This window comes from Myxocyprinus asiaticus, chromosome 3 (assembly GCF_019703515.2).
Source record: "Myxocyprinus asiaticus isolate MX2 ecotype Aquarium Trade chromosome 3, UBuf_Myxa_2, whole genome shotgun sequence".
NCBI classification, from domain to species: Eukaryota; Metazoa; Chordata; class Actinopteri; order Cypriniformes; family Catostomidae; genus Myxocyprinus; species Myxocyprinus asiaticus.
Genome location: NC_059346.1, coordinates 20,195,862 through 20,220,166, shown reverse-complemented (window position 1 = coordinate 20,220,166; position 24,305 = coordinate 20,195,862). Strand labels below are relative to the sequence as shown.

Genomic DNA, 24,305 nt, shown 5'->3' with positions numbered 1-24,305 from the left:
TTTATGAATTGTAGTACCATGAGTCAGAGGCAGGAATTGCTAACTTCACAGCAGGGAAACGGGTATTAAATTAACATCTGCATTAACACACCTGAACATGGTGAAGACTGCAATGAACAGCTATTAGCTCAAAGATGGTTACAGTATTCACCACCGGAGAAAGTCCAAGTACCATGAAGCATTGTTATTTCTGAAGGTTAATTTCTGTTGTGCTGCCATTTGCCAGCCTATTTGTGAATTATGCAAATTGCTTGGTGCAGTTTTCTTTCTTGTGTTTGACATATTTCCTATTGAAAATGGAAGTTTGGGCACGACACATTAAAGGGCTGGCTTCTTTATTGGAATTGCCATAGGTTTATTTTATGCCAAAGCCATGAACATGATTCGTTAATTGCTTGTTGGTTAAAATGGATTAAAAAGAAAGTTATTAGCCACAAAACTTTACTTTTGATTTCATGGGGTCTGTAAGTCAAAGATGAGGCATTTAGCTACCTTAAAGTTGGAATGAACTCGGTTGTTATAGAAGATGCCCAGAGGTGTAAGCTCAGCTTTTGTGTCTGGAACCAGTCCATGAGAATCACCTGTAGAGGAGTTGTGAAAGACATACCAAATCCCTGCATCCTGAGAAAAAGAATGTCAGACAGAGAAAGAGAGAGGTAAATCAATATATTTTTTTCCTGAGCCATCTAATCTCTATCAGAGAAAGAACTGTGGAACACCTGAGCCTTTAAAGAATAGACAGATTGATTCTCTCTTAACCTGGCCTGTTGTAAGCAAGGCTTAATAAGCTTTTTTCTTAACAAAGGGTAGAGGGAACATCCCTGTTTAAAAAAACAAACAAACTTAGCCAACCAGGAACAATTAAATAACACCAAACTGATCTGATTTATACTGGCAAATAAATCTTTAATGAAGGATTAGAATGAGGAGATGCTATCTGTGATTGCATAACCACCTTGATGTTCTCAATATCACCAAGCTGTCGGAATAATTTGAAAAAGCACAAATTTAATTAAAGAATGTCTGGAAAATTGCAAGGAGATAAAACACTATAGAAACGTTATGCTTACTGCTCGTGAGAGATCACAGGGAATATGTATCTTTTGGTCATATAGTTTGAGCATACCTGTGAGCCAGCTGCTGAGTTACTGATTAAATGATTATTGGGGTGTGCAATCCAAAATGTAGACACTGCCCTAGAAGAGACACACACACAAGACAGAAAAAAAGACATGTGACCTTAAAATACATTGCAATTATGTAGCATGTACATACATTAAACTATACATTTTAACCTAAAATCTTGATGTTGATAAAAAGAAGTCCACAGACATGTTATGGATCATTTACTCAATTACACATCACAATCAATATAACTGATAACCATTTTTTTAGCTGTTGAAATGTTACTTTATAACCACACTTCCCCACTTATAAATAAAATGAGAACTACACTGTAACTACAACTTATTCCAACATTTCTCATCATCCTCTAATTCCAGATCTACAGCACTATACACAAACACACACACACCCTCAAAAAACATTCTGATCCTTCTGAAAACACCACCTCCTCAGCTTCACTCTGCCTTGGAGTGTGGGTGTGTTATTGCCTGGATAAAAGAAAAAGACTATCGCTGAGTCTCAGGAAATGAGAGCCCTGTTCTTTCTCCTGTTATTTGACAAAACAATCCAGCAGGTCATACTGTCAAGGTCAGCTATCCAGAACACAACAAGCACTCTGAACATCAGGAGAGTTTCAGATAAAACACTCATGCACAATTTCAAGTAGAGTGGCTGAAGACACTGAATATTGCTTGTTTTCAGCAACAGGAGTAATCACAAAAGGTAAATGAATATGTGCAAGTGTGAGGTGGTAGTATCTCACTTGCACTCGTTTGCAGGAGATGGTGTATAGCCCTTGTGTACTCTGTCCTTAATTTCTATGCACATGCTATCATTGCGGTCAGTAGGTAGAATGGTTCCTGGCCTGGTCAACAAGCCAAGGTTATGGAAAAGTATGTTCCTTTGTTCGATCCCATCCTCCAGGAAAAAACAATGTCCCAGTGTATCATAGCCAACTGTGTCCCTAACCTGCAATAAAAAATAATGGTGAAACAAAATGAGAAGATCATAGTGTAAAATATGTAATTATTGAGGACACATAGCATTTTCTTCTTTTACACTAGTAAAATTTTGGACACACCTACTAATTTTTTTTTTTTTATTACTATTTACTTCATTGTAGAATAATAGTAAAGGCAAACCTTTGAAATAACATGAATGTAGGTATTGGAATCATGTAGTGGCCAAAAATACAGAACAAATCAAAATGATCTTGTATTTTAGGTTCTTCAAAGTAGCCACCCTTAGCATCCATGAGGAATCTATCCACCTGAGATGTTTTTAGGCTGTATAAAAGCACACTAATCAGCTTCACCTATCAGAGAACCACAGCCAACATAACCCACGAAATGTGCCTCAAGAGCGGCCACCCACTCCCTTGACGCACTGTGAATGACGTAATCAAGTCAGTGTCTCTTTACCCTTAAACTACTTATCTTTTTGTACATATTGGAATATTCTGCAATAAACATAAAAGATATTGTTTCTATACTTAAAATCAACAACCTAAAATCAATAGTTTTATAAATTCACATAGTTTTTTATTCAATGGCATCATTTGCAGTGCTTCCATGGGATTGTAGTCCGTGCCCTCATGAAAGACGGTAAGTACACAGCCTTGTCTTTTTGTCCAATTTTCAAATACTTTTTTGCCTCAAAACAAAGTTTGTGATGTTGGGAGCTGGTTGGTTTTGTAAATGGGTTACAACTCTTCTATGAAGGATTTTATGAAAAGTCTATGAGAAAAATGTATGGGAAAAATACTTCTGAAACCCAGATGGCTGAAAAAGTGGGTGGGCACTGTTGCGCTCTATTGGTCCAAGCTATCCATTTAAAAATAAAAATGTGTAAAACATTTTTTTATTTTTTTTTATTATTTATTAAAATTTAGCTTTTTAAAGAAATTAATCTATAGGCACAATTTATAATCTTTATCGTCTATAAAATGTATAGTCAACAAAACTAATTTCAAGCATTTAAGCATTAGAGCCTTTAGATCAAAAGGTTTTTAAGACCATGAGAAACATACATTTAGTCAAGTGTGTCCAAACTTTTTGACTGACTGATCTTGACTGAAATATTAAAAAAAAAAAAAATTGGAATTGACAAGGGAAGAAACCTGAAAAAGCTGTGTAAATTCAATGCAAGAATAATAATTTTTAGATGTTAGATTTTTAATAATCTTTAAATTTGTTATGTAATGTTACATTTCCAAGCCTTTGTGTTATTCAAATACATATGTGCACACAGGCCTTATGTTTCTCTCTCTCTGTATCTTTCTCTCTTACCAGCAGGCCATTGGTGGCGTGTATAGTCACGCATCGGGAGAAAGAGTGATGAATGGAGAGGGAGTCCACATAGGCAGGGTCACTGTAGCCCCCGCGCTGGTCCACATCTCCACACATGTGAAAGTTCACGGGGTATCTGCCCTTCTCCTGCTGCTGACCCATGTGCTTCAACTCTACCTGAGACAGGTGTACCGACGAGAAGTTCCCCAGAATCTGAACATAAACAACGAGGAGATTAAAAACAAAGCACAAAATTACAGTGTTGGACACAAATAAAGGTTTTTTTTTTTTTTTGTCTTTTAATTAGGAGTGGTCAGAAGAAATACAATATGTGAGAGCATTAAAAAATCCATTCCATAATTCCAGAAAATTACAATAAGATTCAGTAATATTAAAATACAAATATTAAATTCTGCTGTATGTTTTTCAGTTCTGTTGTCAAACATTAGACACAAATTAAAGATTTTTAAATATACATTTAAGCTTTATTATAGATTTAAATTACTTTCCATTCACAAAGATCTACTCTAAATGAACATATACTAGTCCCAGGATACAAAGCCTGTGATTTCTCCACATGACAGCACCAGACAGCTGTTAAATAAATATGCATGTACTCACTTAGTCATTCCCAGACACAAACATACACGGAGACCCTCAAACAGACCTTGATGTGTCCCCCGAAAGTGTCATGGCTGAAGTACTGGCACCAGTTTTTTCCATAGCAGGAGTTTTCCATTTCTCCATCAATAAGGATATTCCTTGAGAGGAGAGCCACCTCTGCACGCATGTCCACACCGTCCAGTATCTCTCCCACATGAGTGAACTGAGGCTTTCCTGAGAAATTCCCACACATAAATACACATAAAACTCACCCTTTAAACTGCATTGAATTTGCCCTTTAAATTGCAAGAATACAGTTTGCAAATATGATTTTTGATTTATTTAGAGGCAACTTGCAAAAATCAGAAGAATAAATAAAGAAGAATATCCTGAAAATGTTCCCTTACAAAATCTAATAGATGCAGGAAGGAAAGCAACCTGCCCAAACATTCAGATTGCCCTTTACACACCACGAGTGCACACAGTATCCTTCTGGAAAGGCAAGGGTTGGCAACAGCTTTGCCAACAGGACACAATGCACAAGGTGACATTTGAACTACATCCTTTCAATGAAGGTCAAACAGTGAAGACATCTCCCAGGCCTGGTGTACATATGTGCTGGGAATAATGGCCAAAGTTTTTCCACTCTCTACAAAGACCAACTGGGAGATTAACATTGGAAAGCAATTACTGAAATGGTTAAAGTTTATCTGTTTTTAACAGGGCGGAGATGGTGGAATTCTTGCCTATTGTCACTTCTGGCATCTGCTCATAAATGGCAGTTTGTTTATGGGATTCTGGTAAACAGTCCTCTCCCTTTTCCTGTCCCAAACTCACTGACACTGTCATCTCTTAAACTCAGCATCCTTCTATATAACTGCATTCCTCTGAGGACCATTAACAAAACCAAAAGAGATCTCATCCAACACAAATTAAATTACAGATGCTTTCATGATTTACAACATTATATTTTATGCTATTTTACTGCTGTCATGCAGTGTACAAAGAAACAAATCAGCAAGATTCAGGCCAGCAACACTAAAACGTCACCACAACAAACCTGGAGGACATGCATGCTGTTTAATTTACCACAACCTCACCTTGAATTCGAACCTGTTTTCTGTTACAGTGGGGACAGGGGAGCAGGATGAATTCCTCTGCCTGATGCATAGAGTAATCTGTGCTCGCCACCACAATCCGATCACCTGGTTTCCAGCTGCTGACATCATCTAGAAGATTCAGAACCACTTTATCCACTGCATCCACTTGGAAGCCTGATATGGGGTAACCTTGATGGTAGAACAAAGGCCAATGTAAGTCACAGTGCATAATATGCATTCGTTTTAGTAAACATAAAACTACTTAAATAACTTTCAGACTATGGGATCAGAGTCATAACTCTGTATACTTGTTATGGTATGACTAATTCTATATGATCATGATATAGTTATTTTTGTCATAAATTCAACGAGAAAATGGTTAATATATGAAATTAACATGTGGTAATTTGGATACTCCAGTGAATTTAATATTTTACAATTGAAAGGTCCTTCATTTGATTTGATTTTTTTTTTTTTTTTTCTGTCTATTTGGATCTTGATGGAAGCAAACCAAAAGATAAGATTACTCATAATGAATGAGAAGTCTGGCATCCTTCCAAAAACAGCTTCACATTATGTAACACTTGGAAAAAAAGAACTAAAAAACAGTCAAACTAAATTTGACTCTAAATTCTGATTGGATGAGTTGCGTTAGAAATAGATGTAAAACAGCTGATATACACTCACCGAGCACTTACACCTACTTATTCATGTGATTATCTAATCAGCCAATCACGTGGCAGCAGTGCAGAGCGTAAATCTTTCAGATACGGGTCAGGAGCTCCAGTTAATGTTCACATGAACCATCAGAATGGGGAAAAAATGTGATCTCAGTGATTTTGACCGTGGCATGATTGTTGGTGCCAGACGGGCTGGTTTGAGTATTTCTGTAACTGCTGATCTCCTGGGATTTTCACTCACAACAGTCTCTAGAGTTCACTCAGAATGGTGCCAAAAACATCCAGTGAGTGGCAGTTCTGCGGACAGATATGCCTGGTTGATGAGAGAGGTCAACGGAGAATGGCCAGACTGTTTCGAGCTGACAGAAAGGATACTGTAACTCAGATAACCTCTCTGTACAATTATAGTGAGCAGAATAGCATCTCAGAATGCACAACACATTGAACCTTGAGGCAGATGGGCTACAACAGCAGAAGACCACATCGGGCACTTTATTAGGACTGGGGATGCACCGATACCACTTTTTCTCTTCCGATCCGATTCCGATATCGGAAATCTCAGTATCGGCCGATACCGATCCGATACCGGTGTTGTCTGTTGTCTTTGTTAACTAGTATACTGGATAATGTAGCAGCAAAATTAACAGTAATTCCAGTACAAATCATCAGTAGAAAAGAAGCCATTTTTTATTTATTTTTTGCAACATTTTTTCAACTTGTATCTGGACTTTAAAGGATTCAAATCTCTTTTTTGTTCAATTTAGTTGTAAGATATCAGCTCACTTTTCATTCACACAGTTATTTTTTGGAACCCATTCAATTAAATATTATTATAATTTGTAAACAAATTAAAATAATAATAATAATAATAATAATAATAATATATTATAATAGTAATATATAGTAATATATCTCAATCGTGCACCTTTAACTTTTAAACCCTCACGTTTTTATCTTGACATTATCTCTCCAGGAAGTCCTGTAAGTGTGTCTGTTTGTAGGCAAGTTCACAGTAGTTTAATTTGCTTCTTATTCAAATTCTGGTTAAAAAAAGCACCTCCAGTGCCATTCTAAATGATTTAATAAGTGAACCGAACTATTGAGTATTTACATCTGAGATGTTGTTCGTGAGTAGCGCTCAAATATTACGCACCACGTAAAGGCTAAAAATAGCCGCGAGTGTGTGTGTAAACAGAGCAGCGCCATTCACTAACGCGCTGGAGTTGCGCATGCATTTTATATATTGACTTATTAAACGCAGCTTTTTGTGATTCATAGAGCTATTGTACGTCTTCAGGTGGCTTTGAATAAAATGCACGAGTCATGTGAACTACTTTAATTGTGTTTTATGGTTCTTTTATGTCATTTTTTGAGCTTGACAGTAATGAACATGACTAACACACAGTATCGGATTTGGATCGGGCACGTCGGACCGATACCCGATCTGTCTAAAAGCTTCAGTATCGGAGCCGATACCGATCCAGGTATCAGATCGGTGCATCCCTAATTAGGACCATAGTGTTTCTAATAAAGTGCTCAGTGAGTGCACTTCTCCGATGCATCTAGATTATTTCTCCAAAAATTTGGAATCGATTCAGAGTTAAATTTAAACCGCAGCAGTGCAGTGACTCTTTTGAGTGCGCCAGAGAAAGAGATGCCAGAAACAAATGGTCAGACGTGCATATACTAAAGCCAAGCACACACTACAAAACTGATCGCACGACCATTGTCCCTGAATGAAACTACGATCACCGAAATTCATTCACAAACGCAAGCACATAGCAACGGCAGAGTTTATTTGTGATAACGGAATCGAGCCTGTTATTGCACTGATTTGCACAGAAAGAGAACATACAGCAGAAAATAATGATGAAACAGTTCGGGAGACGTGGGTGATGTTTTTATTTTCTAAGTATTTTTTGTCTCCCAATGCCTTTCACTTCTCTTGCACTCTATTCCTTTGGCTGTTGCTCATTTCTGTTCTCTTGAGTCGCTCGTCTGAACAGTGCACATATGAGATGATTGATTTCTTAAGCCGCAACGCCGCTATTTGTGCCAATTTACTAACACCTATGGTGTGGAAAGGAGAAGCTGACATCTGTCCTCTCACAGAAGCAGATATCTATCTCATGTAGCCATCCTGGACCAGCAACCGATAGTTGTGGTTATAGTTATAGGCTAGGGATCAGTTAATTCTAAATTAATAATTTAATACCATGGAGGAAAATATGCATTGTGATGAATCATGAGGCCAGTGAAGATTCACACCTCTACGATATACAAATGTCTGAGACAGCACATCAGAATTCTGTAATAATGTGTCAAGTTGCAATGTTGCTCAGCAACTAAACTAAATTCTGCTTTGTGTTACACCAAAGTCCCTTTCAAGGCAAGTCATTCCACTAGGCCGCCATCTTGGTATGCTCTCAGGCAGCTTTTCTCTATGAATACAAGCATAAAAAGTACAGCTCCCTTCTATATGAATGGGGAAAGACCAAAATCTCCAAAACAGTTGGTCAGGATTACAATCAAAGAACATATTTCAAATCAATAGTAAAATCATCTTGACTTGTTTGGGCATGTAACGCTTTGTATTTTCACACTACTCGTGTAAATAAAGCAATCCTGCCTACTGATACCCATGCAAATATATTTATTGCAGCAAAAACAGTATAGCAAAATCTTTAGCTATTGTTATCCAGCTATGTTGTGGGTTTTATTAGATGCTGTTTGGAACGTACCATTTCTCCACTCACTGTACGCAGTAACACTGAAATGAACTCCATCCACAGTGATGAAGTCTCGGCGAGCCAGCGCCTTGCCACCTGTGTTATGGTTCTCATGTTCTCTTACGTCTTCTGTGCAAGAACCATTCCCGCCACCAATGACCGAGACCAATGCCCATGCCTGTCTAAGGAAAGATAAAGAAACAGAGAGAATGCAGGATTAGAGAAAAGAAAACAGAAAGCACGGGCTAAAAATATATGGCACAAACACAGATTTAGAGGAAGGCACAAAGGCATCACTCCAATTCAGATGAGTATGACAAATATAAGAAACAGCCAGTGTTTATACATACAGCCAGTGTAACAAAACATCCAAGAGGGTTGACAAGAAAATGCATTTATACTCAAAGCAAATGTCGATTTTTTTTCCCTACATGAAATTCAAATTTCTAGGAACTGTTGGCTAAACTTGAGTTCATCCGCAACAATGCCAAAAGAGAAATTCACACCTGTAAGCTAACACTGGTCTTGTTGGCAGAATGTAACCTACTGAGAATTTTGGTACCATGTGCACTTTTTAAACATCCAAACTTCAATGTTTACTGATATGGAAATAAAACAATTTTGTTTTTTTACTTTTAAAGTCACTTTTTGTATTGTCTAAATGCTTTACTGGTCTGTTGCCACAATATGTAATGTATTTGAATTATAATGTTTAATAGAACTATATATTATATTTATAATTATGTTAATTATTCTCAATTACCTTTATTTTGGGGCCTTACTCAACTGAGGGCAATTCAATTTCTTTGACATTATTTTATGATAATTATGCAATCAAAATCCAGAATTGCAATTTCACACAGCTGGGTTTACAGGAAGTCATCAGCCAGATCTGAAAACAGTCTGTGTACAGTCTGAATCTTCAAAAAGTTCACTATCCAAAACAGATAATTATAATGATTGTTTTGATCCTTTCATTCTAGTATTAATTCATGTTTGTTTCCCCAATGAAAAATACAGCCACGTGTCCTTTCTCCCCATTAGGCAACATTTAGCTTTAAAAAGGATGGAATTTAGGGGAGTGGAAAAAAGAAGGTGAAAATAAAAAAAATGTAATGGCTAAATATGTTGCCTCAGCAGGCTCAGGAGCTACTGCCTGTCATACCTTCTTCTGTGGTTGCATTAATACTTCCACTGTGATGAAAGTGCTGCAACCTCTTAACAGACACTATGTCATAACTGTTATTTGTTATACTGACGCATATGGGATTTAAAGGCCAAGACTCAATCACACAAGTCTCTAGAGGTTTGGAAAATAGTGTCTCACTGAACTTTTTCCCATTAAGATGTGTGGTTCACTTCAGTTTACAGCAGGTTAATAAAATCTTTGTGGTTAAACAGAGGGAATAACTACCCACATGGAGACCAATAAGGCAATCTTATGTGCATTCAGTGACCATAGGATGAAAAGTGTAGGCTAATCTAAAAAGGATTGTTTGTATATGCTTAGCTGTTGTGTGGTCTACGATGGCCAGACACCACAAATCATTTTTCATGATTTATGTAACTTTTTGCAAGTTAATATCTCTGAATAAATCTTTTTCCCAAATAACCATTTCGGCTGACCAACATGGGAATCTGGCTTATCTTTTTCATTCTCTTTCTATTACTGACAATTTCCTATATCATTAGAGTGAATCATCACTAAATTAACTCCCATTCCCTGCACTTTTAACACCTTCCACAATCAAACAATAGTAATTCTGTGCCCTCTGTTTGTTTAGCACCAAAACATTAAAGACTTTCATCAACAATCACGGGCATGGTCCGAAATGTACTTTTTTGCCCACCAGCAGCAGCCAGTCAAATTTCTTACCAGACAATTTTTTAATTGCATTTTACAAGTGGATTTTACAGACATGAGGGACAAATGAACAATACTGTAAGCATGTTTAAAATTAAACAGTGTTTTTTTTTTTTTTTTTTTAAGAATTGTATTGTTTTATTTTATCATTTATGAAATATTTAATTGCCAGATAGTCCTTATAGAATTACTTTTCTGATTATTTCCTTATTACAACAAAACTAAATTTGTATTTTAAACTACATGTTGTCATATGAACAACTAGTAAGAAACTCTCAAACAGTTGAAATCAGATGTTTACATACACCTTAGCCAAATACATTTAAACTCAGTTTTTCACAATTCCTTACATTTAATCGTAGAAAACATTCCCTGTCTTAGGTCAGTTACGGTCACTACTTTATTTTAAGAATGTGAAATGACAGAATAATAGTAGAGAGAATTATTTATTTCAGCTATAATTTCTTTCATCACATTCCCAGTGGGTCAGAAGTTTACATACACTTTGTTAGTATTTGGTAGCATTGCCTTGAAATTGTTTAACTTGGGTGTTTTGGGTAGCCTTCTACTAGCTTCTCACAATAAGTTGCAGGAATTTTGGCCCATTCCTCCAGACAGAACTGGTGTAACTGAGTCAGGTTTGTAAGCCTCCTTGCTCGCACACACTTTTTCAGTTCTGCCCACAAATTTTCTATTGGATTGAGGTCAGGGCTTTGTGATGGCCACTCCAATACCTTGACTTTGTTGTCCTTAAGCCATTTTGCCACAACTTTGGAGGTATGTTTGGGGTCATCGTCCATTTGGAAGTCCCATTTGCAACCAAGCTTTAACTTCCTGGCTGATGTCTTGAGATGTTGCTTCAATAAATCCACATCATTTTCCTTCCTCGTGATGCCTTCTATTTTGTGAAGTGCATCAGTCCCTCCTGCAGCAAAGCACCCCCACAACATGATGCTGCCACCCCCATGCTTCACAGTTGGGATGGTGATCTTTGGCTTGCAAGCCTCACTCTTTTTTTCTCCAAACATAACGATGGTCATTATGGCCAAACAGTTCAATTTTTGTTTCATCAGACCAAAGGACATTTCTCCAAAAAGTAAGATCTTTGTCCTCATGTGCACTTGCTAACTGTAGTCTGGCTTTTTTATGGCGTTTTTGGAGCAGTGGCTTCTTCCTTGCTGAGCAGCCTCAGGTTATGTCGATATAGGACACGTTTTACTGTGGATATAGATACTTGTCTACCTGTTTCCTCCAGCATCTTCACTAGGTCCTTTACTGTTGTTCTGGGATCGATTTGCACTTTTCGCACCAAACTACATTCATCTCTAGGAGACGGAATGCGTCTCTTTCCTGAGCAATATGACGAATGCGTGGTCCCATGGTATTTAAACTTGCGTACTATTGTTTGTACAGATGAACATGGTACCTTCAGGCATTTGGAAATTGCTCCCAAGGATGAGCCAGACTTGTGGAGGTCCACGATTGTTTTTTCTGAGGTCTTGGCTGATTTCTTTTGATTTTGAGATTTTTGATTTTGATTTCTGAGTTTGAAGGTAGGCCTTAAAATAAATCCACAGGTACACCTCCATTTGACTCCAATCAGCCAATCAGAAGCTAATTGGCTAATTGCCTAAAGGCTTAACATAATTTTCTGGAATTTTCCAAGCTGCTTAAAGGCACAGTTAACTTAGTGAATGTAAACTTCTGCCCCACTGGAATTGTGATAGTCAATTAAAAGTTAAAACAAACTGTAAACTGTCTTAAACAATTGTTGGAAAAATTACTTGTATCATGAATAAAGCAGATGTCATAAATGACTTGCCAAAACTATAGTTTGCTAATATGAAATCTGTGGAGTGGTTAAAAAAATTAGTTTTAATGACTTCAACCTAAGTGTATGTAAACTTCGGACTTCAACTGTAAGTCTCATGAGCCTTAAGTACACATAACACAGTTAGAGTTCTTGGTTTATTTGGAGTGAGTTAATTCAGTCAGCTCCAACTGATTCTTCGATTCACTAAAAAGAGCCGGCTCATAGTTGTACATTTGGGAACTGGACAACACTGATAGCACTGTAGTTGTTGATTTCCACAAAAAAAAAAAAACGCCTCAAAAGAATACTTTCTTTGGGAATCAAGAGTACACAGTCATGTGTTATGTCTCATGCTTTAGATTCAAAAGAACCGGCTCAAAAGAGTAATTTGATTGGGAATCGGTCTACTCTGGTAGAGCTTCATGTCTCGTGATAAATATAGGGTGCGTTCCATTCAGTAGTGATCATCCCTATGCCCTATTCCCTTCAAAGACTTTACCATCCATTGTGAGAGCTTTGGAGGGCTAAAAGGTGTGGAGCTCAAAAATAATGGTCATTTGGAACTCACCTTTTAAGTAATTTTTAAAAAATTCTGTTAGAAGTGATCTTACAGCTTAACTATCATGATTGTTTACCCTTCAAAGTGCCTTTCCGAAGATGATTTATCCCATTTGGAATGCAGGGATACATAGAAGAAGTGAGGGTTGCTGCGGTGCTTAGTGACAGTACAGGAAACACTTGAGTATTTTACTCCAATTTTCTGTCCGCATCGCCGGAAGGTTGGAACCAATAATGAAACCGAACGTCATGAAAATCATTCAGTTCCTGTATTATAATGCAATCATTACCAGACAATTTGTATGTGTGGTGGTGGGTTATTAAAACTTACTCGCACATCCACTGGAAATACAAAAATGGTCTTCTCTTCACCCCAATCACATGAATGCTCCTAAACATTGCCATTATCTTGCTTCTAGATTTACTGCTAACTGAGAGCAGCCGTCCAGTATCTCTTTAAAAATATTTGTATTTAGAAGTTGCACATTATTTATTTTTGCAAGTTGCCTCTAAATAAATCAAATCATATTTGCAAACTGTATTCTTGCAATTTAAAGATCAAATTCAATGCAGTTTAAAGGGCGAGTTTTATGGGGTGTGTATTTATGTGTGGGAATTTCTCAGGAAAGTGTCAGTTCACTCATGTGGAAGAGATAATGGACGGTGTGGACATGAGCAACAGTGCTAGCTAATGATGACCGTTCTATGTAAACACCTGCAACATTACTGGTTGTAGGCCTACAGAGCCCACTTGAGCACAAAACTGGAACATGTTACATTATTTTACAAGCACCCGCCAGAATGGTATGTGACATTGTGAACTTCACCGGTCAAAAAGGAAATTTACTCGCATTTGGCGCTTGGTGGGTGATAATTTCGGACCCTGATCATGGGACATTTTTCCAAAGTTAAAAAGGGCAGCAATGACTGAATGACGCAGAGCCAGCATAGGGGCCTTTTAACTCGAAAGCGTCCTTGCTCTTAAGAAGCAAAGCTACAAATACAGGGGTCCTGAGATGCATTTTTAACAGTTAAAGTTGTTTTTAACTTGACATGGTGTCTAAAAAACAAAAAAAAAAAAAAAAACAAACACAAATGGCTCCTGCATGAGACGCTGAAGTAAAAAAAGACACGGTGCAACAATCAAAGATGTCTGTCTAGTGCGTGTCTGCATTGGAAAGCAATTGAAAAACAGTACATTTGGATGCTAACACATTCAGTGAGAACAGCCCCTGTTTCCATATATCTATCTAGTTAGCAGACATAGATGAGGTTGTTGAAAATGTGACTGGTGATATTTAAAATTAAATTAAAATAAATTAGAACTTTTTTGTGGTGGGGCCATGGAAAATGTTGGCATGACAAGTAAATCTACTGGCTCAATCTGGCCAGCGAAAAACACCTTACTGTTGAGCCCTGCAATCATTTCCATGGTTCCATAACAATTTGTCAAAACCTGCTGAAAACCATACAAATACACCATTTTCCACAAGAATAAACCATTTTCCACAACAGCCTTACAATTATCAAAGATTCTTCTCCACTTCAGTAGCAAGAAAGGAACCACCCAGGATCTACTCAGTGACTCTAAAGGCACAAAGGTCTTTTCTGTCGTATAACCCATGCTTTTTTTTATCCATAAGTACACTTTTCATAGTGACAAACCCCCCTGGAGCAACATGGGGTTAAGTGCCTTGCTCAATGATGCAATGCTGCCAGCGCAGCCATACTTTACAATACATGATTAAGCAATACAATTTCATACCTCAACTTCTAGTAATTTGCCTCCTAGTCAGGCTGAGATTGGCAGAACTCATATGTCAAATTCATCACCATCCAACAATAGGCTTATCAATGTATCAAAGATATGTGCAATGCACCCCCTCTGGAGTTCCTATGGGGAGCGGGAGGGTAGACTTGGAAAGCCTGGTCAATGTTGCGCAAGGTTTCATTCAAATTGTGCCAGATTCTTCTGTTTTTGCAAAGGGAGCTGCCAAGTTTACATATTTTCATCAGAGACTTGGTGAGTCTGACTGGTATAGGGTAGGAGTTTGTTGGGGTAAGGATTTGTGTGTCAAACTTAGCTCTCAGAATGTGCAAATATAAGTCGGTTATCCTGTCACACCTACGTAAGTCCATATCCTTCCCCATCGGTATCACTTTAAACCACATAATGGCACAACAGTCAGCAGACAGACACATATTTACATAGACCAGACAATATGCTTTTTCTTTGCGTTTCAGGTCTAGTTATGTAATAGAAAACACAATTAGGAGTTTTCAAACCAAGACATTTGATTCAGTGCATTTGATTAGAACTGGCCAAGCTAATGTGTCTAGAGACACATCCTACAGCTTGAACATTAAAATAAACATGCATATTTTCCAAATTTCCATGTCTCTTGGACTGGGGAGAGAATGTTTCACACAAGTGCCTTTGCAGTGGACTGTTATAGTAGTATGTCTGGAGGAACCTACAAAAAGTACTTCTATATTGACACTAAATCCTTCATTGAAGTTGGGTCATTTATTTAGAATATTTTTGGCAGGTTAGAAATAAACCACAAGCATACCTCTCCATGTAACCTGAAGAGACACAAAATCTGGTTGGTTTGGCTTTGAACTCTATAAAGGACCAGTGTATTACCCCTAAACTAGAAACACACAGATGCACAAGTCAGCTCTTTTTTACACAAATACTGGAAATAGGTCTTCAGCAGGTTTTCCTGCAGGAATTCTTCCATCCAAAACACAGGGAGGCTTCCTTAAAATGCGTTTCTGTAGAACAACCAACCAGATAGGTACTTTAGTTAACCCCAAGAGTGATAAGGTTTTAAAAGTCAACATTCCAAATAAATCTGAAACTGAATATATTTGCTATATATATTTCAGTTAATAACAATGTGCTAGATGTAAGCTACAGTTTATGTCATTGCATGATTGGAACTTGTAAACGTCACACAATGTATGCTGACTGTGCGTTTCAGTTGTTAGTCACCAGTTTGGGCTGGGGACTGGAAAATGGTTTTAGAACAACAGGACACATTCTGTTCCCATTCACAGTAACTTCAAAGCTCTACTCTGAACTATCAATGCAAACACGCATCAGATTGGAAAGAGCTTATTTCCTGCAACCACCCTCCAGTGATTCATTTTGCAGCTATAAAAAAAATTATTTGCACAATGACGTTTGCTATGAAATTTGAAGCAATTTCTCTCAGTGTATTACTCTACCCTGTTCAGTGTCCTTTCTGGACTGGACTCTAACACTTACCTACAGTAGTAGGTCTTCAGCTTTCTGTGCAATTAGCCATCCTCCAAACAGATTAAAAAACTATGGCAACAGAGCTGTTGAGCCATACCAACCATTTTCAAAGCACACAACAGTTACAAAATCCTTGTTTGAGGTTTGACTGAGTATAATTTATGTGGTAGAACAAAAAGGCAAAGTCTTTTTGGTCTGTGGTTAAGTAAAGGCCCAGATATACAGTACTTCCTACGAAATCGAAGAACGAACGGGTGTGACGTCATTTAGAACAAAATCTGGCCAAAAATATTGTGTTTTTGCATTCGCTGCACTCACTGGGGCGAACTTTTCGGAAAACTTCTTACCGGCTTCTAAAAACCTTCTTACTGCCATTGGTCCATGTCATCGGTAGGTGTGACCTAGAGCTCCACCTACCTTGAGGCAAACAACTGATTTTATTTATACTGTTTTGTCAGTCAAAATCAATGTGAACACAACAGGGTGTAGAGTTATTAGTGAGCTGGTGCAAATTTATATATTAAAAATAGTTTGCTTAGAGACATTTTCCAAGACCATGTCATGCGATTTTTGTTTTGCTTTATTAGTCTACCAAAGGAATCAAATCTATTCAAATACTTTGAAGTGCCCATTTACTACTGTGCCTTCTGCAGTGAAAGCCATTCTGCCAAAGTAAGATATACCTCTATCATCATTCTTTTGTCTTTATTCTGCACATTAACACTTTTATACACTCATCTTTGCAATAGTATCAGTGTCATCATAAATTTCAATAACAGAGTGTAATTGGCCCTATTGTAATTGTACTGATTTCTTTTTTCTGCCCTAAAAGTGTGTGGGCGTCAGAGACCATAAGTCGTGGAGACACCAAACTTTGCAGGTTGATCCCAAATTCCCGCCCCCCAACACTACTCAGGCACACAAACATCTGACCCTAGGTGGCGCTATAATAAACACTTTTACATTTTGGCTAGAGCTGCACAATTAATCGAAAAACTAATCGCGATTACGATTACGGCTGCCACAATTATGTAATCGTGAAAATTGACGATTACAGCGTTCAGTTTAAGTCTGCTCCTGTTGCGTCAATGGTTTCTATTTACAACGTGTTTTTGCAGCAGTTGAGTATTCTAACCAATAACTAACATGTCCGTTTTGCAACGAAATGGCAATGGCAAATCAGAGTCGCTTAAATTAGTCCTCCATCCTATGAGTAATGACAGCTGATCCTAATGCGCAAGTTTTAAACCGTCTGAATACCAAGATGCTTTCTTTATGTTCCACCTCTGTTTGCGGTGGCACATGAAAATGTATACTGAAGAAACATCACCTGACACTTGAAAAGAAGCTGTAGAACAAGATTTGGATTCATTGCATACTGCACCACTCGCTTTGAACGTAGATGTTAAATACACTGCAAATGAGCAACACGACAAAACTAAAACACTCCTGTTCTAATCAAGGCATAGACGCGGTGTAAATATTTGATTTATTATGCTGATTAGACAGCTTTGTTTTTAATGAGAGCATTCGCAAGAGTGCAGAACTTTGCGCGGAGTGAGTGACAGCAGTCATTGTAATGGGAGAGTTTGTTGCGTTGCTCGATTTCTGTGTACAATTTATTAAAAATGTAATAACAGTTTTGTTTTGCCATGTTAATAAGTAGGCCAATGTGAATTTGATTTGTTTAAAATAGCAATAAAGTAATTCAGCTTAACTGTTCTATGTTTGTTTTGGAGGTGTAGCCAACATAAAGAATATGGCATGAATAGCATATTTTAGGAATCACTGTCATTGTTATCGCATCTGCTCTAATAAGACCCATTTGCCATTCAGCTTGTATTAGTAGATTTAATATTTTCACGAGTCGCACAAACTCCGATCGCAAATGACTGTTTTTAATTTCCAAAGTGCAACCACTGAGGGCAAAAATGATCTAACGATGATCTTACATGAACAAGATCACCACTGAATATCTAATGGGATGAATGGTCCTCTGTCTCACCTCTAAAGGGCTTATTGAACACAGTAAGTAACTTGGTCAATTTAAATCGGCTGTTAATACGTTTGAATATTGAATATGTCATATTTACTGTACGTGGACTAATAATTTAAGCAGTACTTTTTATTTGGCCTAACATTGACAAACATTATTACAATATTTAATGCTTAAAAGATGTTTAAAAGAAACTGGAGCGCAGCTCATATCCACTATTGATATCTGCTACTCTGAAGAACCGCATGGTTGCTTGCTTTGTGACGTCACAGTAATTTAATATTTTAATCGCCATTAATAATCACAATTACAATATCAAGGGCAATAATCGACAATTATGATTTTTGCTATAATCGTGCAGCCCTAATGTTGGCTCATATCTCTGCAACCATAAGGGCTAGAATTGAAATTTTTCCTCTGATTCCTTGAGTCAAGCCCTACAAAATGTACAATATATCTGATTTAATTTCAGTCTATAATTTTTTCCGCTATTTTGAATTTTTTGAAAAACCTACTTTTTCTAACTCCTCCTAGACCGTTAGTCCAATCAGCACGCAATTTGGTATATACAATCTACAAACCCCCATGACAAAAAATTATCGATTTGAGTAATTGATCAATATCTATTCAATGCAAACTCCAAACGTAACCAAACTCGGTACACATGGTCAACAGGACGTTTAAAAGCAAAGTTTCATACAATTCTACCCCTAGGGGGCGCTACAACTAATTTTTTATTAGTCATAATTTTACAGTCGTTTGAGCTACAAAGTTCAAATTAAATATGCATCTTCTTTGGTTCAAATGATAACATATTCTGTCGATTAGACAAATGAACAAAATTGTCCGCCAATGGCCAATCTAATTTCGGCACCTTATAACTCATATTGGGAATGGCCGAGGGTTATGGAAATTACTATACACAAGCAGGGTGTCAACTCGAAGTCACATAGCATTTTTTGTGACAATCGGCCACACGGTGGCAGTATAAATAGCTAATTCATGTTTTTGCTCAAGCAAAAAATTATGCAAATATGTTTTGGGCATGGCCTATAATGACTAATTAGCCTACATCTTGTGAGCGCAATTTTCAAACTTAAAATTTGTATACATGGACAAAAGAACACTGAGGTAACACGGCGAGTTTTATAAATTTTTAATGCTAGTGGCCGCTATAACTTAATAACAACTGTGCTCAAAGCAGGTGAAATGTCATACCAAAATAGCTGTCCACAGCATCCACAGGTTCTTTTCTGTCAAATTTGATTATTTTGGTCATCTCCCCATATGTGTTTGGCCCCTGACAACAGTCGCTTGAATCTATATTTAAATGTACTTCTAAAAGCCTCCCACAGTGGTGTGACCAGTGTCTGAATGTTCGTAAACAGTATACTGTTGCAAAGCTGTTTTTAATTTTTTTTTTTTCCTTGAAAGAAGAATGAATATGAAATTTTACGGAAGTATATCGGGGCCTTAATGTTAACCGCAGACTTTATTTCACTTGAGGGAATCCATGGCTCAAAAATGCCAATTCGCTTTTGGGTTTTAGATCTACAAACAGCTTTACAGCCCTATACCTTTTCACTGTGGGCATCCATCTTTATATAAAAAATTCCTTAGCATATAATTTCTCAATTTGAGATTCTGTGCTATTTCACATGGTTTCCACCTTTATTCACCTGTATTTGAGATCGTTGACGTGGTTGCTGCCTAGAAGATCCTGGATGGTCCTCTTGGTTTCATCCAGTAGGCTCTTCACCGCAGAATCTCCGATGGCCAGTGCAACAATGCGTCCTCGAGGCAGAGACTTCAGCAGGTCACTCAGCCTCTTACTATGATCATGAGACTCATGTGTATCAAAACGATCTGTGTACAGCACTTGAGCCGTATCCTGATCAACTACCCGCAGGTTAATTCCACGGCTGAAGTTCTTCTGGAAGGCGTAGCCACCGGTAGCCAGACCTGAAGAGGGTAGAGTGCGAGTGAGGAGGGTCCAGGAGAGCCTCTCTGATCCGTGGAGCTCCAGAGTACCTCCGCCATTCACACCCAAAAATTTGCGTCCCATCCCGGGAACCTCAGCCACAGAGGTCTCGTCCAAGCGGCCAACCAGGGTGATGGTGGCCAGGGAGCGATAGCGGCATTTTGGAGCCCCTATATGGAGAGCACCACCATCTTCAATCAAAATGTGGCGCGTTCGTAGTGTAATGTTTTTGGAGCCGACTTTATCATCGGCAAAGACAACCGAACCTTAAATAAAATGCAAAACTGTCAGCAAAAAAAGAAGACACTGCACCTTAATAAAGTTCTAGAATGCACTCTCATACAGACGATGATGTAACATTAAAAGTAAACAAAATAAATCCAGTTGACAACAAAAATGGAAACCATGGGTTATGATAATTACAAGTAACTGTGGACATTTAGATAGTATAACCCATTGAATGGACAGCGCGCCAATTACTCATTACTAGCCTTCTTTTCAATCGTGAAAAACTGTATGCCATCTACTCTGATTAAGGTCTATGGACTGTTCAAAATGTTTTAGGGCACTGCGCCAAGCTTCTCTGACTATAAGGCCTACAGTGGACAAATGATCTTACCTCCAGACTGGATGGTGATTGAGTACAGGGTGGTAGATGAAGCCAAGCAATAATGCTCACCACTACGTACCACAACCACTTTTTTGGGATCATGACCTGGGTTCCAGGTCCGCAGTGCAGGGTTGTGATGAGGGCAGTTCTCTACAAAAAAAAAAAAAAAAACAATAGTGTGGAAAAACGTGCATACAAGACAACGGCAAACAATGGACAGATAGGAATGCTATGGCTGTGTGGGAAGGTTTGACATTTTATCAACATCAAAAATGGCTTAGACTTTCGGTCCGTTCACACAGATTGAAATTTTGTTTCCATCTGCACTGTTTTTCAATAGTTTTCTATACAAATGTATGTCATTTACTACTATATTATATTGTTTGATATATTGGCATTATATCTGCCTGTCGGCCTCCCTGCTCTCTGGATATAGGCATCGGCCATTAAAAACCCCATATTGGTCGACCACTAATAAAATTATAATTATAGAAATATAAAATTAGGGATGCACCGATTTATCAGCCAATTATTGACCAAATTAAAAGCATCTGCATATCGGTTAGAAGCATGAAAATGCCTATCTGAAAAACCAATGGTTTATTTATAATTAATTAGTAACAGACTTTGTAATATATCTGTGAATTCAAATGTCAATCCAGAAATAATAATAGCCACAATATGTAGAAGGGTTGGCACTCCTAACAACATATACAATTAAATTTGTATTCCCTCATTCTCACATTAATCTGGAAAAACAGACGTGACAGTTGTGAAAGCTGCACTTGACTATAGGCTTCATGATGAGGAAAACCATTTAAAATGCTTTGAAACCAGCCGACTTTGACGTCTGAGACATCAGTATGCTATCTATTAATGCTGCATGATTGACTGAATTAAGACTGAAATTGCAATTTGGCCTTGCGTGATTACTAAACTTTAAAAGGCTGCATTTTAAAATATAGTCTGCATTCAGTGCTTCAGTCAGCACTGTGTGAGCAAGCGGCACCCTCTAGCAGTCTGGACGGCATTATCCATTATACCACTATAATACAGAATTCCTTTGGTTAAAACTTTTAATTTTTTCGTGATATATTTGACATTTCTATGCAATTTACCCAACATATGCATAGTATGAATTTGTAATGTTCATGTACAAAATAAAAAAAGTCATAGAAATCATCATGTTATCATATTTAGTTATTTTTGTATCTTTTTATCTACTATTTATCTTTCATTGTGGCTCTTTTTTAAATTTTAGCCAGTGTTCAACAGATCCAATCCATGTTCAATGAAAATTATTTATTGTTAACACAGTAAAAAAGCTTTTGTACCTCTTTGTACATTTTAAAAGCATAATTCCTAAGTAAAACAGTGATCTGATGACAAAATAAGGTAAGTGGCAAAATATAGCCTATAGTTTTTTTTTTTTTTTAAATCGGTATCAGTTTTTGCCAAAAAAAATAATAAAAAAATAAAATCATATCCCTACATCCCTACACACTGCCTGGCCAAAAAAAAAAGTTGCATACTCTAATATTTAATTGGACCGCCTTTAGCTTTGATTCCAGTGTGGCATTGTTTTGACAACCTTATGTAATGACACAACATTTATTTCCGTCCAGAGTTGCATACATTTTTGGCCGAGATCTTGTATTGATCACGGGAGAATCGAACCACTCCATAAATTCTTCTTCAGCACATCCCAAAGACTTTCAATGGGGTTAAGATCAGAACTCTGTTGTGGCCAATTCATGTGTGAAAATGATTCCTCGTGCTCCTTGAACCACTCTTTCACGATCTAAGCCTGATGACTCTTGGCATTGTTGTCCTGGAATATGCCCGTGCATTCAGGGAAGAAAAAAAATCAATTGATGGGATATCCTGGTCATTCAGTACATTCAGGTGTTCACCTGACTTAATTTTATTGCTGCATTACGTTGCTGAGCCTAGACCTGACCAACTGAAGCAACCCCTGATCATAACACTGCCTCCAGAGGCTTGTACAGTGGGCACCATGCATGACGGGTGAATCGCTTCATGCACTTCCCTTCTTACTCTGACACGCCCATCGCTTTGGATTAGATTAAATCTGGACTCATCAGACCACATCACCTTTTTCCATTGCGCCACAGTCTTCATGCTCCCTAGCAAATTGAAGTTGTTTTTTTCCCGATTAACCTCACTAACAATTGGCTTTCCTGTGGGTACACAGCTGTTTAGTCCCAATCCTGTAAGTTCTTGTCGCATTGTGTGTGTGGAAATGCTCTTACTTTCACTATTAAACATAGCCGTGAGTTCTACTGACGTTTTTTACGACGTGACTTCACCAAACGTTTTAGTGATCTCCGATCATGATCATTCAAGATTTTTTTCCGACCATATTTCTTCCGCAGAGCTGGCAGTTCACCACTATCCCTCCAGGTTTAATAATGCGTTGGACAGTTCTTAACCCAATTCCAGTGATTTGGTTGTTTTCTTTGCTTGATGCAGGCCAGTAATTTGCCCCTTCTGAAACACAGTAACATCTTTTCCACAACCACGGGATACGTATTCCGACATGGTTGTTTAAGAAATGAGAAGCTACACACTGCATCAGTTAGGGTTAAAATAACTGTTGCTACATATCACTGCAATAATGATCCAGTCATAGGCTCTTAAGTATCTGCTTATTTAAATCCAAACTGCAACTTTTTTTTTTTTTTTTTTAGCCAGGCAGTGTATATGCTCTATTTTGACAACAACAACGTTTAAGGCTGCTCTGATGCTGCGTTTTATTTACAGAGAACCAAAGCAGCATCAGAACTGCCTTTGATACTAGGCTAAGGTGGGTCAGAGAAGGCATAATTTAGTCTGGCTTTCATGAAGCATTGTGTCTTTTAAACTGGATTTTGAGCAGACACAGAGCAGGCTTAACTCACCTTCAGACTGAGAGTTAACAGAACTAATAGACACAAGCAACCACACACATTTGTACACACACAAGGTGATTGTGTCTTACCATCTAAAACATCTTTGGAGGTAAGACTGAGGACGAGTATAAGAATCAGGAGGAAAACCACAAAGAAGATGCCAGTACAGATATAAGTGTTCTTCCTCTTTTGGTTCTGGGTACGTTCCCTCCTGGTCTCATCTTCCGACAGGTTAAAAACCGAAGGTCGTGCAGGGGGTGGGGCTGGGGGCTTCAGTGGGGGCGGTGGAGGAGCGTTTGCTGGGGGCGGAGCACGAACTGGAACAATCCTGCCTGGAACATATCCTGATGATCGCTGAGCATTTACATTGACAGGAGCCACGAAAATGGGGTGACTGCTGGGGCCATCATTCACCTGCATGGTATAACAGTCTGCCACGTTCTACAAGACTAAATAAAAACAAAAAACATGTGTAAAATATATAATGTTTTTGAACGTGCCTGAAAAGGACTTCTCGACAATGTTAACAAAACTAAATGACGCAAGCCTGACCAGGCATTAAAAACTGGCCTGGCACAAAACCTTTTCGACTTTCGATTGGGTCTCAATTTCATACTGGCATTGCACTGTGCTTTGAAGTGTAAGCTTTCTGTGGTTTTTCACATTTTTGTGTTATTTACAAAACACATGGCACCAATTAAGGTCAGAAAAAAAGTGCTTAGTCTTTCAACGCATGGCCACTTCGTGCCACAGAACAACAGACACTGGCTCAAGACCTCCC

At 37.9% G+C, this 24,305-nt stretch overlaps 1 protein-coding gene across 2 annotated transcripts in view; it reads right to left on the bottom strand.

Moving 5' to 3' along the window:
- The window catches only part of cemip2 (cell migration inducing hyaluronidase 2), a 38,162-nt gene that overhangs the window by 12,524 nt on the left and 1,333 nt on the right, over positions 1 to 24,305 (bottom strand). For both annotated transcript variants that reach the window (XM_051671580.1, XM_051671590.1), the window contains exons 2-11: positions 23,614 to 23,973; positions 20,622 to 20,762; positions 19,701 to 20,268; positions 8,538 to 8,707; positions 5,117 to 5,305; positions 4,081 to 4,250; positions 3,414 to 3,626; positions 1,889 to 2,094; positions 1,127 to 1,196; positions 493 to 621 (exon numbers count right to left, since the gene is read on the bottom strand). In XM_051671580.1, the coding sequence (XP_051527540.1) occupies positions 493 to 621; positions 1,127 to 1,196; positions 1,889 to 2,094; positions 3,414 to 3,626; positions 4,081 to 4,250; positions 5,117 to 5,305; positions 8,538 to 8,707; positions 19,701 to 20,268; positions 20,622 to 20,762; positions 23,614 to 23,944 (2,187 nt within the window). In that variant the 5' untranslated portion in view covers positions 23,945 to 23,973. The remainder of the gene's footprint in view (positions 1 to 492; positions 622 to 1,126; positions 1,197 to 1,888; positions 2,095 to 3,413; positions 3,627 to 4,080; positions 4,251 to 5,116; positions 5,306 to 8,537; positions 8,708 to 19,700; positions 20,269 to 20,621; positions 20,763 to 23,613; positions 23,974 to 24,305) is intronic.